Genomic DNA, 14,200 nt, shown 5'->3' with positions numbered 1-14,200 from the left:
ACTTCATCTGCTGTCCTTGAGCTGGGCTTACCCTTCTGTCAGCTGTTATCCAAGGATATACTGGGCGTAAATACAGATAAAACCACTTTTCTTAGAGAAAGTGCTTTAGTCCTATTAGCTGGGCTTTCAGTAATTTGTCAAAGTGTCAACCACTGTATCAGACAGCTCTGTGGCTCCTGAAGGGCCAGGACGGTGTGGTGGGGAGTGAGCTGGACGTGCCAGTGGTGTGTGAGGAATCACATGGGTGCAGGGGGGCCGACACCCTGGCTGCACAGTGGAGCCAATTCGGGCTCGGTACGGGGTCCCTTACAGAGTGGGAATTGGAAACCTGGGCCATGGGACACTGCCGGAATTCAGAGACGGAGCCCGAGGATCTTGGGCCACCCCTCCTATGGTGCCTGGCCTCCTGGTGTTCGTAGAGCCCACCCAGGGCTCCCACTTTACCCCTGCGGCACGAGAACCGTGACAGGGCCTGTCCTGCAAAAGGGGGTGTCCTGTGAGGGAGCAGGAGGCCCAGGGTAGTGGGCATGTAGGGACCTTAGTCATTTAATTACTGTGATTAGCGCTCAGGGAAGAGGTGGGGGTGGGGGGGAGGCAAGTTTCTTGCCGTGAGAACTGGGACATAGGACACAGATAGCAGTCACTGCTCTGTTTTAGGCCTTTCATCCCAAATGTTGATCCGAACCAAGGTGGCCGATCGGTCAGATGTTTTTAGCCTTTGGGGCTGAGTCTTGGTGCGTGGGTAATTGCACCTCAGACCTCGGGCAGGTCTAGGGCCTGGGTCCTGCCTCTGTCTGTTGGCCTGGCCAATCAGGTCCACAACCTTGAGCCTCTTATTGGTGCTTGTCAGCCAGCTGTCCCTCCCAAACCATGGACTAGACATGCAGGTGTGGAAGGACTTGAGGTCGCTGTGAGCAGAGGCCACAGCAGACTCAGCATCCAAGTGAACCGCGGCCGGCCCGCAGCGCACAGGCCCCCCACTAAGGGATGGTGGTGGCTGCCATTCCACACCAGGACACGGCAAGTTCTGGGTCCCATCCAGGCTTTTGTCATGATCCATTTGGGGAAGGATTTGGAAGGCCTCTCCTTCCCCTGAGAGCAGTTGGTGCTGTTCATCCCAGAAAAAACCTGTATTCAGACCCATTCTTCATTCTTCCAGAAACAGTAGGCCCTTTCTTCTTCTCAGGGAAAAGGCTTTGCGTGTCAGCCCCACCCACTGCCAAAGGCACGGCTGGGCCGGAGTCCTGGTGCATCATCTCGGCGTTGCTCGATTCTGGGGGTTACGCGGGTCCTTTTCTTTGTGTGGGCCGCCAGGGTGCCACGCTCTAGGACCGGGGACCAGGCCTGGCTCATCGTTGGGGTCCCGGGGCCAAGCCGGACCGGGCCGCATCACAAGGTGGGTGGGATAGTCAGTGGGTGACAAGGCCGGGCCTGGCCGCATCCCCTCTGGCTCTGGGGCAGGTGTGCCGAGAGGGACCCGGGACCCGCACCTCAGTGTCACCTGTGCGTGGACAGACAGGTAGGAGCGAGGGCACCCAGAGCGGCGGCCTGAGCCATTCCATGGCCACCAGCTGCACACCAACAGTGGGACGATTTGCGGGGAGTTTGGGGGCAGAACAGCCACCTCCGTTATGCGGGAACTCCGTTCCCAGAGCCACAAGGGCGCTGGATTTCATTGTGCCACTGGCCCTCTTTCCCGACTGAGCTCAGCACCGCCCCCTTGTGAGGTGTCGCCTCGCCTGTGGGCGGCACTTGCTCAGAACAGGTGCTTCTCTCAGGTGCTCTGGATGGCTCTGCTGCCCTTGGTTCTGTTATTTATAGGATCACAGAAACCTGTGTCAGAAGAGACCTTGGAGGTCATCCATTCTGCAAGTACTTAGCAGCGTCCGCTGCATAGTGAGGACTGCCTGACCATGAAATTTTGGAGGATGTCAGCATCTGAAGCCCTGACTCGCTGGTATTTTCTCCTGGGAATGCGAAACTGCTTTCAAGAACACAGCCAGGTCCCCTCCTCCCCCGTCATTACAGTTTCCTCTTTCGGATCCGATCACCTTCTGTTAAAGGAGCTGACATATGGAAGGGTCTCGGCACACAGTAGGTTTTCAATGAACATTGGTTTCTTTTCTTCCCTGATTGGGGTTGAAAAGAAAAGAGAAAAAGCATCTGTTAATCCCTACTCTGGAAGCAGGCAACATGTCTGTCAGTTGCTGTAACTCGGTCCCAGCCTCTTGTAGAAAATTTGCGGGTTCTTCCAGCTCCCAACACCCTGGATTTGGAGACAACTCTCAATGGAGAGGAATCCAGGGATGTCTGCCATTTTGTGCCACAACAGCATCCTCTGAAATTCAGAGCAAGGCCGCAGGCCGGGGGTTGGGGGCGGTGGACACATTTGTGCCTTCTCCAAAAACGTGGTTCCAGCGACCCGCAGGAGCTGGGTCTTTTACCACGGAGTCTTTTTTATTTTTCTCTGCGCAAATTCCAGTGATAACTCTCTAAAGAGGAAGGGGGTGGGCGCAGGAGACAGGAGCTCACATTAAAGCCTACTCCCCAAGATGCTTTATATAAAGTATCCTTCTGGACTTCACCTTCTCCCTCCAGACAACCCCCTGCCCCTCACGGAGGCACTGCTGACTCATTCTGCTGCTGCGTTTACCACCCACGGGGTACCCTCCTTCCCACCGCCCAGGACCTCATTCTCTTGTTCCCTCTGGATTGTCCCCACTGCCTCCTGCGTCCTTCCCCTGCTCCTCTTGGTGCCACCGGGGCCTCTTCTCTTGTTCTTTTGTCCCCTCCTGCTGGGGACACACCCCACTCCGGTAACCCCACAGTCTGCTAAGCCCCCCTCTCCCCTGAGGCCGGAACCCACAGGCCCAGCCCCTTCCTTTGTCCCCAGCACAATTCCTCAGTGTCCCTGAGTGTAGGGCTCCACCTCCCCATTCGAGAAGCTTCTGCTCACAGTGAAGATTAGCCTCTCTGACAAGTTTAATTTTTTTTTTAATGTTTGTTTATTTTTGAGAGACAGAGCATGAGCGGGGGAGGGGCAGGGAGAGAGGGAAACACAGAATCCGAAGCAGGTTCCAGGCTCCCAGCTGTCGGCACAGAGCCCGATATGGCGTTCAAACCCACGAACCGGGAGATCATGGCCTGAGCCAAAGTCGGACATTGAACCGACTGAGCCCCCCAGGCGCCCCCAACTTTGTTATAACTGTTTATTGGTACCGTTTAATGTCTGAGGATAGAGCCAACACTCTTATACCCAGCCGCCTGGTTGAGGAACTTAGGATTTTACTGCTCCTTCAGAAGTCCCTTTATGGGCTTGTCCCTAATTATATGCCTTTCAGAAGGTTACCACTCTCTTGAAATTTGCATTAAGCGATCTCTTAATTTTCTTTATGGTTTTGCCCCCTGTGTGTATCCCTAAACCAGAGGTTGGCAAAATTTTACTCTAAAGGGCCTTGTAGTAACTTTTTTTTTTTTTTTAATTTTTTTTTTTTTCAACGTTTATTTATTTTTGCGACAGAGAGAGACAGAGCATGAACAGGGGAGGGGCAGAGAGAGAGAGGGAGACACAGAATCGGAAACAGGCTCCAGGCTCGGAGCCATCAGCCCAGAGCCCGACGCGGGGCTTGAACTCACGGACCGCGAGATCGTGACCTGGCTGAAGTCGGACGCTTAACCAACTGCGCCACCCAGGCACCCCTGTAGTAACTTTTTTAATGAACTGTATAGTTTCTGTCTAGCTATTCAACTTCTCTTGTGGCAAGAAAACCACCATAGCCCAGTATGTAAATGAATGGGCGTTGCTGTGTGCCAGTAAAACTTTATTTACACAAATAGATTATGGGCTGGATTTGGCCTGCAGGCTATATTTTTTTTTGATCCTTGCCCTAAATAATATATCAGTTTTTTCTGTTTTTGACCTTTATATAAATATCCTACTGGTGACCCATACTGTGTATCTACTTTTGTGACTTCCTTTTTATTATTTTGCTTAGCGTTGGGGTTTTTTTGCCCAATTTAATTGGGACATATTTGACACACATCACTGTGTAAGTCTAAGGCATACAGCATAGTGGTTTGATTTACAAATATATATATGTATTTTTTTTAATGTTTGTTTTTTTATTTTGAGAGAGAGCACACACATGCAGGTGAGGGGCAGAGGGGGGGGGGGAAGAATCCCAAGCAGGCTCTGTGCTGTCAGTGCAGAGTCCAATGTGGGGCTCGATCTCACAAACCGTGAGATCATGACCTGAGCCAAAATCAAGAGTCGGACTCTTAACTGACTGAGCCACTAGGTGCCCCATACATATATATTTTTTTAAATTTTATTTAATCTCTACACCCAACATGGGGCTTGAACTCATGACCCCGAGATCGAGTTGCATGCTCCTCCCACTGAGCCAGCCAGGTGCCCCTGATTTACATATATCGTAAAATGATTTCCACAGTAGGTTTAGCTACATTGATCTCATATAGATACAATAAAAAGTTTCTCCTTGTTTTTTTTTTCCTTTTTAATTTTTTTTTAAGATTATTTATTTTGAGAAAGAGAGGGAGAGAGAGCATCCCAAGCAGGCTCTGCACTGTTAGCACAGAGCCCAATACAGGGCTCAAACCCACAAACCACGACATCATGACCTGAGCTGAAACCAAGAGTTGGACACTTAACAGACTGAGCCTCCCAGGCACCCTGAAAGGTTTCTCCTTGTGATGAGAGCTCTTAGGATCTACTCTCTGTCTCTCTCTTTTTTTAATGTTTATTTATTTTTGAGAAAGGGACAGAGAGTGAGAGCGGGGAAGGAACAGAGAGAGAGGGAGACACAGAATCCGAAGCAGGCTCCAGGCTCCGACCTGTCAGCACAGAGCCCAATGCAGGGCTCGAACCCATGAACTGAGATCATGACCTGAGCCGAAGTCTGACACTTAACCTACTGAGCCACCCAGGTGCCCCAGGATCTACACTCTTGATGACTTCCCCATATATCATTCAGCAGTGTTAGCTGTGGTCATCATGTTGTACCTTCTATCCCTAGTATTTATGTATCTTACAGCAGGAAGTTTGTACCTTTGATCACCTTCCAGCATTGTTTTTGTGATTCGTCCTGGTTGATGCCTGCAGCCTTGGTTCATTTTGACCGTGGGATATATTTCGTTGTAGGAATATAGGAGTTTATGTGTTCTGCTGGCAGTGAACATTTGTTTTTGCAGAACTGGTACTGAGAACATTCTTGTTTATATCTCCTGCTAGACCTGTGCAAAGATTTCTTTCATGGGTGTCCTTAGTGGTGCAGTGGCAGAGTGAAAGAGAATGTGCATTCTTCTTTACGTATTTACTTATTTTTAAAATATATTTTAAAAGTTTATTCATTTTATTTTGAGAGAGAAGCAGAGGGAGAGGGAGAGAGAAAATCCCAAGCAGGCTCTGTGCTGTTCAGCAAACACGTCAGATCTCACCACCTGTGAGATCGTGACCTGAGCCGAAACCAAGAGTCAGGCACTCAGGCAGGTGCGCTAAGAAGGTGCATTCTTAACTTGAGAGAGAAAGCCACATTGTTTTTCAAAGTGACTTTGGCAGTCTGTGAGAGCCCCCATTGCCCCATGCCCTTGCCCCACCCTTGGTATCATCAGACATATTTTGGGTTTGGTGAGTAGATACTGGTAATGGGCATGCAGTTTCCATATTACTAGTGAAATGGAGTTTAAACTTCTGGCTGTGAAACTCACCCTACCTCATTGTCTCCAGGCTCACGAGAGAGGGGTCCATTCGTCAGCCCAGAGCTGAGCCTCCCTTGGGGACTGGGTCCTCCCTGCACCCCAGGGCGTCCCTCCTACCCCACAGCTACGCAGGGCACTCCCACCGCAGACCCGAGCAGATTGATGGGCTTTTCACGGGCGTCCCCTTCCTGTGCTCCCTCGTGCAGGCTGAGGAGGGTGAAGGAGCCTCGAGAGAAGCAGAAGTATTAAGGTGAATTCCAGGTACAAGACCACGTGGCCAGAGGTGACCTGGGGGCCCAGGAGGAGTACACGCACGAGGCGTGTCTTCCCGGGAGACTAGTCTTGCTGGGCTGCCCCACGTACAGCACAGAATGAGGTTCCCATGTTGGTGGAAAATGAAGGAAGCAGGCTGTGGGCTTGATCGTGTTTGACAATGTGATTGCTCCCACTGACTCTCGCGCTGGGTGTCCTGGGAACACAGCCAGCCACTTGTCTCACTGGTTACAGATGGACTCAGCAGTATGGCCCGGAGGTGGGTCAGACCAGCCACCTCCGGGGAGCTGTGGCAGCATAATGGGTAACATGGAAGTCAACGATAGCTTTCCTTCCCATTTCTTCCTCTCTTCTGAATCTGGAAAGTTCTTTTTTTTTTTTTCCTTTTTGAGAGAGAGCACGTGCCCACGCACAAGCGGGGTAGGGGCAGAAGGAGAGGAAGACACAGAATCTGAAGCAGGCTCCAGGCTCTGAGCTGTCAGCACAGAGCCCGATGTGGGTCTCAAACCCACAAACCATGAGATCATGACCTGAGCCGAAGTCTGACGGTTAACCAACTGAGCCACCCAAGCACCCCAAACATTTTCTTTTTTTTTTTTTTTTTGAGTTTGTTTGTTTGTTTGTTTGTTTTGAGAGGGAAGCAGAGACAGCAAGAGTTTGGGAGAGGTAGGGAGAGAGGGAGGGAGGGAGAGAGAATCCAAGCAGGCTCTACACTGTCAGCACAGAACCTAATGAGAGGGGCTCAAACTCACAAGACCATGAGATCGTGACCTGAGCTGAAACCAAGAGTCGGAGGCTTAACCCACTGAGCCATCCACGTGCCCCGCGAGCATTTTCAGTCATTGTATTCGTGATGGTGATCTGTGATCACTGACTCCAAGTCACTGAAAGCTCAGATTATGGTTCGCATTTTTAGCAATAAAGCATTTTTTTTTTAATTTTTTTAACGTTTATTTATTTTTGAGACAGAGACAGAGCATGAACGGGGGAGGGGCAGAGAGAGAGAGGGAGACACAGAATCGGAAGCAGGCTCCAGGCTCTGAGCCATCAGCCCAGAGCCCGACGCGGGGCTCGAACTTACAGACCGTGAGATCGTGACCTGAGCTGAAGTCGGAGGCTTAACCGACTGAGCCACCCAGGCGCCCCGCAATAAAGCATTTTTTAATTTTTTTTTTTTCAACGTTTATTTATTTTTGGGACAGAGAGAGACAGAGCATGAACGGGGGAGGGGCAGAGAGAGAGGGAGACACAGAATCGGAAACAGGCTCCAGGCTCTGAGCCATCAGCCCAGAGCCCGACGCGGGGCTCGAACTCACGGACCGCGAGATCGTGACCTGGCTGAAGTCGGACGCTTAACCGACTGCGCCACCCAGGCGCCCCAATAAAGCATTTTTTAATTAACGTGTGTACTTGTGGGGGACGCCTGGGTAGCTCAGTCGGTTGAGCATCCTACTTCGGCTCAGGTCATGATCTCACTACAGTTCGTGGGTTCGAGCCCCGCGTGGGGCTCTGCGCTGACCGCTCAGAGCCTGGAGCCTGCTTCCGATTCTGTGTCTCCCTTCCTCTCTGCCCCTTCCCCGCTCATGCTCTGACTCTCTTTCTCAAAGATAAATAAACGTTAAAAGAATTTTAAAAAATGACATACTATTTGTAAGCACAATGCTATTGCACACCCAACAGACTACAGCACGGTAGAAACATAACTTTTATATGCATTTAGGAAACCGAAAACCTCGCTTACCACACTTGATTGTGACATTTACTTTATCACCGTGGTCTGGAACCGAACCCAAAATATCTCTGAGGTGTGCCTGCAAATACTCCAAAGAATGAATCCACTAGGGGTTTTCCTTATGAAGGAAATGTTTATTCTCCAGGGCCAACTCAGAACGCTTTTCTTTCATCTGCTAAAGCAGGAAGAGAGGACACTGAACAGGTACTCTAGTAATATAAGTGTCATTGCTGTGCGTGTGTGAACATGCCTACTGGGTTTTCTAGTGAGGCATCAGCTCACGCATAAACCTTGCCTGCTTGGCAGAACAACCTCTAGAAGTTAACACGAAGAGAACGACCGTTTATTGTCTCTGTCAGCTCACGGGGGCCTGGGGCTAGGCTCTCACCTTGATTTCACAGGACGAGAAAACGAGCCGGTGAGGAGCACAGTCTAGCGGTAAAACTCAGGTTGTCCGACTCAAAAACCTGTATTCGGAATTTCTATACAACGTTTCTCCTTCTGTGCCTGACGACCTCCCTTCTTACCCCGTCTGTGGACTAGGGACGCCCCCCGCTGCAATCTTGGCTCCCTTCCCATCCACGTGGTAACTCTCCTGGGGTACCAAAGCCCATGTGAGTTCGGACACGTTATCGAGCATTTTTCAGATAACCAAATTTGAAATAGTTGGTCAAGAGCTCTGCCTGCTGTCACCGGACGCTGTCGGCGATGGGGGGGGGGGGGAGGGGAGTGGGAAGAGCGGCCTAAACCAGGGGCGAGTATAAAGGAATGCTTCTGGGGCCTCGGAGGTTGGCTGGGGTCTGGCACAGCTCCGCTTGGGACTGATATGGTGGAATCAGAGCAGGCCTAGGGCTGGTGTGTGCCTGGGCTGCTCGATCAGGGTGGATCCCATGACCCCAGAAAGCCAACCCTGGTCACCTCTCAATTACCAGGATGCTGGGAAGGGCAAAGCCATCACCAGACCCATTCGGAAACCTGATTCATTCTAGATCTTTCTGCTCCTTTACAGCAAACCTGTACCTTGAGGTCAGCGTCCCCAAAACCCTCTTGATAGTCAGAAGACAGAGGCTGAGCAGAGTAGAGGACACACTTCTGAAGCTCACCCCAAACAGGCTCTTCCAGAGTCAGGCTGGAATAACATAGGTGAAGTCCCCTGGTAGTTCTTTAGAATGTAACAGATCCTAAGGCACTTTTTCATACAGTCTTCTATCTAATTCCCATTTTACAGATGGGAAAACTGAGGCTCGACAAAGTCACGTTTATCAAATGACATGTTCAAGGTCATACAACTAGTAAGTGCTGAAAAGGAATGTAATGTACGTATTACTTAGAAAACAGTGATTAACTGGCTTTAAGAGCTAAATCTGTCTCCTGCTTGGGGATTCATTCAGCTTCTCAAATCTGTGGACTCAAAAAATTTTTTTTTCTTTTTAATTCTCAACCGTTCTATGAATATCGCTCTGTTCCGTCTTCTCGCCTCGCCTTCTGGGACTCTGGTTACGTGTCCACTAGACCTCCTGAGTGCATCCAACATGGTTTACATTCTTACCAGCTTTCCACCCCCTGATTCTTGGTTCTGTTTCAATCTTGATATTTTCTGTCAATCGGCCTTCCGGTTCCCTAATCCTGGCTATTGATGTATCCAATCAGTAAACCTACTCACTGAACTGTTAATGTTAGACTTTGCGTTTTTTAGTTCTGGAATGTCCGTTTGATTCCTAAAAACAAAATTCAGGGGTGACTCAGCTGGTTAAGTGTCTGACTCTTGATCTCGGCTTGGGTCACGAGCTCACAGTTCATGAGATCAAGCCCCAGGCCGGGCTCTGTGGTGACAGTGCAGAGTCAGCTTGGGATTTTCTCTCTCCCTCTCTCTCTCTCTGCCCCTCCCCCTCAAAATAAATACATTAACTTAAAAACTCCTGAGTCCCTGGGGATATCCTTTTTCATCTACATTGTCCATTTTCCCATTTCCTTGAATATATTGAAAAAAATTTTTTTAATATATTTTATTTATTTTTGAGAGAGAGAGTGTGCGTGCACAAGTGGGGGAGGGGCAGAGAGAGAGGGAGACACAGAATCCAAAGCAGGCTCCAGGCTCTGAGCCGTCAGCACAGAGCCCGTCGCTGGACTCGAACCCACCAACCGTGAGATCATCACCTGAGCCGAAGTCGGAGGCTCAACCGGCAGAAGTCGGAGGCTCAACCGGGCGCCCTGTGTTTTGCTTCTCGATATAAATGGCAGCCCCTTGCGAGGCTGCATGTTTCCGCAGCAGAATGTGTCACCTGAGACACGTGGTGAATTGCAGCCCTGCGAACTTCCCACGGCATCTGCACTTGCACTTTTGCGTAAGGTGTATAAATTCTGGCAGGCAGTGGTTCCTCTGATGGCCACGAGCAGAACCTGGGTAAGATGCTTAAAGGCATCAGAGAACTGTAGAAACACTATGGACATGAGGGACTAATATTCTGGAGAGGAGAGGACCACTGGAGAGGTCAGTGGCAGGTGGCAGCTCTTTCCGTGTCGGGAGCATTTGCCAGGCCTGGCTGCCGGCCGGGGCTGCTGGGGGGAGGAAGGAAGCGCACAGAACGGGGAACAGCGCACAGGGCCCGGGGGGCAGCCTCGGAGGCCGGTGGGCTTCAGGCCCACGGCTGGCCTCCCCGCAAGACAGTGGCTGAACGGCAGGTCTCTGCGGGTCTGGAGGTAGGCTGGACGTTTCCAAAAGGCCGAGTAAAACTTCCCTCGTGTTTACAGTGCTAAGAAGTGGAGGCCTGCCAAGGGGTCTGGAGAAGAACCGCGAAGGCAGGAAAGCTCCAGAGGGGCTGGGGACTGGCGCTGGCATCTACATCCCCCCCTCCTCCGGGGCACTAAAGGGTGTGGGGAGGAGCTGGAGCCTCAAAGTCCGTGTTTGGCCCCTGGGGAAAAGACAGACCAGCAGAGATGTGGGAGCCTGAATGACAGAACTGGGGACGAGCGGCCCCAGACGGCACGGCCCGTTTCCCCTTCAAGGTTTGCCAGATTTGAAGGTTAAAATCTGGAAGGCTACGGAACGAAGCTGAAGACCTCAGACAGAACGGGATGATCTCCCAAAGCCTTTCAGGGAAGAGGATATAAAGACGTGCCAGGCTCCCAGCTGAGAGCCGTGGAGGGCCTGCCCTAAAAACAGAAGTGAAGCCGAGGCGGACTGAGCCTGACCAGAGCTGGAACTGGGCCCCAACCTGGTTCCGTGCCTGCGTGGAACATGGATTTGCTATACTCCCCGCTTGCCCAGCAGACGAAGAGGGGAACTTTCTCTTGTAGGTGATAACGTCATGTGGAACCCTAACAGCGTGTTCATACGCATTTCCCACCATACAGTGGAGAATGAGTAGACCTGCTCAGTCGGTTAAGTGTCCGACTTCGGCTCAGGTCACGATCTTGTAGTGTGTGGGTTCAAGTCCCGCGACGGGCTCTGTGCTGACAGCTCAGAGCCTGGAGCCTGCTTTGGATTCTGTGCCTCCCTCTCTCTGCTCCTCCCCCACTTACACTCTGTCCCTCTCTCTCTCTCTCTCTCAAAAATATTTAAAGAAAATTGTTTTTTTATTTTTTTTTTTTTTAATTTTTTTTTTTCAACGTTTATTTATTTTTGGGACAGAGAGAGACAGAGCATGAACGGGGGAGGGGCAGAGAGAGAGGGAGACACAGAATCGGAAACAGGCTCCAGGCTCCGAGCCATCAGCCCAGAGCCTGACGCGGGGCTCGAACTCACGGACCGCGAGATCGTGACCTGGCTGAAGTCGGACGCTCAACCGACTGCGCCACCCAGGCGCCCCTAAAGAAAATTGTTTTAAATAATTGAAAACATTTGCAATATTGCAAGAATCATCAAAATGTGACACTGAAGTGAGCAGACACTGTTGGAAAAATGGTGCCGATCGACTTGCTTGACGCAGGGTAACCACAAACCTCCAGTTTGTAAACAACGCAATTATCCGTGACAGGCAGTAATGTGAACCCCAGCAGAACGCGGTGCGCCCCTACTCAGCATGCAAAAGCTATTTGATGAGGAAGTCAGCAGTGAGTTTTGTCACTCCTGCTTGTTAACAAACGTCCAAGAATCCCTTATTTCCAGGGACCTTTTTCTTGACTGTTACTTAGAGCCTCAGGGCTTCGAAGGATTTCTGCCAGAGTGAGCCTTAGTTGCTATTTCCTAACGCTTCTCAGTTGTTCCTTGATTATTTATTTACATGTCTCCACCCTCTTCCTGACTTCCTGCAACTAGAAGATGAGGAATCTTGACTCATTCATCTCGTATTCGGTTGACAGAATGCCTGACAAGTAAATGCTCAGTATATGAATGTATGAATGTAGCGTGTGCTGGGTTTATCATTCCAGGTTCGTTCTCTCCCCTTCGTACCCTGCCGTGGCCTCCCAGAGGCTGATCTGCAGACCGCAGCATGGGTCCCCGGGGGCCTCCGGCTTCTGGTTGGGTCTGGCCAGTGGCAGGAGATCAAGGGGAGAAGCGAGGGTATTTGTGCCCCCGGCTCCCCTCTTGTGGGAAGCCATGCGTATCCTGGGATGTCTCTCAACAAAAGGTCACCTCTCTCCTCCAGGCAGCCAGCTCTACGTGACTCTGGTCTTCCTCAGTCTGTAGCCTCTTCCTCCCTGATCCTTTGAGCCAGAGAAGGGGGCGACATCTAACACCAGGTCCCCGCACCACCCCCTACAGCCTCCCTCCACCCAGCTCATGCCTGTATGGTTACTTCCTTTGTAAATTAACCCTCGGCAGATTACCCCCATTAAGTATACCTTCACCTTCTTGTTGGGAAACAGCAAGCCCCAATCGCTTATGGAGATTTTAAGTTGTTGGAGCCGGACGCTGGGGCTCCGGGTGCTTAAAAAGGGGCACAGCGCGGGTCGTCAGAGCGTGTGGTGTGGCTGGCCACGAAGGGCCGTTGGATGCGTGGCAGCTTTGAGGAAATAAACAGCAGTTTTGGAAACTATTCTCCACTCGGGGCAGACTTCTCTCCCACTAACTTGTACGATCTTATTTCAGACCGACGGTCTGTTTTTAAGTCTCTGAAATTACCCCTTATCATGGTTGTGTATCTGACTCAGCACAGAATGTGCCAGGAGAGGAGAAACTCGGGACCAAAAAGAACAGAGTGGGGATGCGTACGTTAGGCACCAGCCGTGCCAGACGAAGACTTCGTAAGGAGTTCCGTTGGTGTCGAATTCTGTGTTTCACTTCCTGCTCTCCTGGGTTCTCTCCTGCAGGTGATTATAAACAGCACCATCACACCCAACATGACCTTCACCAAGACGTCGCAGAAGTTTGGGCAGTGGGCGGACAGCAGAGCCAACACTGTGTTCGGCCTGGGGTTCTCCTCGGAGCAGCAGCTGACAAAGGTAACGAGGTCCCCTCGTCCGGACACTGTCACCCAGTCCCTGGGTGCTGAGGGCCTGAGTGGCCCCGCTGGTGAGCAGGATTCCTCTTCAGCCTTTGATTTCACCCTGTCTGGCCCCGCAGGGCTGCCCAACCAGATGGATGACCTTTTCGAAATCCCAGGTCCCTGGAAGTGAAGCTGTTGTTGGGGAAGGAAACTCACAGGACACCTGCTCCTGCAGAGCCTGAGATCCCAGCCCCAGTGCGCGGCTCTGCAGGCGGTTCCTTCCCCGTGTGTCACCCCGGGCCTTGTGCCCAGAGTGCATGCGCCTGGCGGCCACCAGCATCAATGACCCCCTGGTTGGAGCCCTTAAGGAGAGGGAGGTCCTGCTGACTACTCACTAGCAAACAGCTCCTAATCTGGAGGCCCTGTGCCCCTTAAAGCGTCACACCACGTTTTGTCTCACGGTTTCTGGGGAAAGGATTCGTAGCTTAGGTTTGATTCTCCGAGGGGCCCAGGACACGCTCTGTGGACAGTCAGAAGGTGTTGAGGAGCACATCGTGACCGACCACAGGCTTGGAGAGCCCCAGGGTCTGCGGGAACAAGCTGACCACTTCTGAGAGGCTCACCCACTGATGGATGTGTGAGCAAGTGGGCTTCCCTGGAGGATGGGGAAGGAGCCCCGTGTGCGTGTTCAGAACGCATTGCTTGAAAGCGAGACTGGCTAGTTTACATGACACAGGAACTTACTGGAAGGTCAGAGGGCCTCAGGGAACCCCGGGGGAGAGTTGAAAGGGAAGGGCTGGAGCCAGGCTGGCTTCAGGAGGCTAGGCTCTGGGAGTTGTTTCTCTCTAGACCATTGCCGTGAGCATACTCATTGAGCTGTGGCTGGGCGGACCCCGTGCGAGGCGCTGAGCACGTGGAGCTGTGGTCCTGTCCGTTCCCAGAAGCATTTACAAAATTCCAGGTTCGGGGGACTTGACAGGGCCACTTGGTATGGACTGGGATGCTTGGATTTCCTGAGTACACGGGGGACAGCTTTCAGAGGAGGTTCAGACGAGCCAGGAAGCCGCCCTGCAGGGGCCCACGGATTTGTACCTCTTCTCTGTTCAAC

The 14,200-nt window shown here is 51.6% G+C and overlaps 1 protein-coding gene across 4 annotated transcripts in view; it reads left to right on the top strand.

Moving 5' to 3' along the window:
- The window catches only part of HOMER2 (homer scaffold protein 2), a 96,864-nt gene that overhangs the window by 58,278 nt on the left and 24,386 nt on the right, over window positions 1–14,200 (top strand). For all 4 annotated transcript variants that reach the window (XM_086711694.1, XM_086711695.1, XM_086711696.1 and 1 more), the window contains exon 3: window positions 12,977–13,108. In XM_086711694.1, coding sequence (XP_086567820.1) covers window positions 13,007–13,108 — 102 coding nt within the window. In that variant the 5' untranslated portion in view covers window positions 12,977–13,006. The remainder of the gene's footprint in view (window positions 1–12,976; window positions 13,109–14,200) is intronic.

Source organism: Puma concolor, chromosome B3 (genome assembly GCF_028749965.1).
Source record: "Puma concolor isolate L17-30 chromosome B3, mPumCon1.1.hap2, whole genome shotgun sequence".
Taxonomy (NCBI): Eukaryota; Metazoa; Chordata; class Mammalia; order Carnivora; family Felidae; genus Puma; species Puma concolor.
This window is presented reverse-complemented; position numbering and strand designations above follow the sequence as displayed.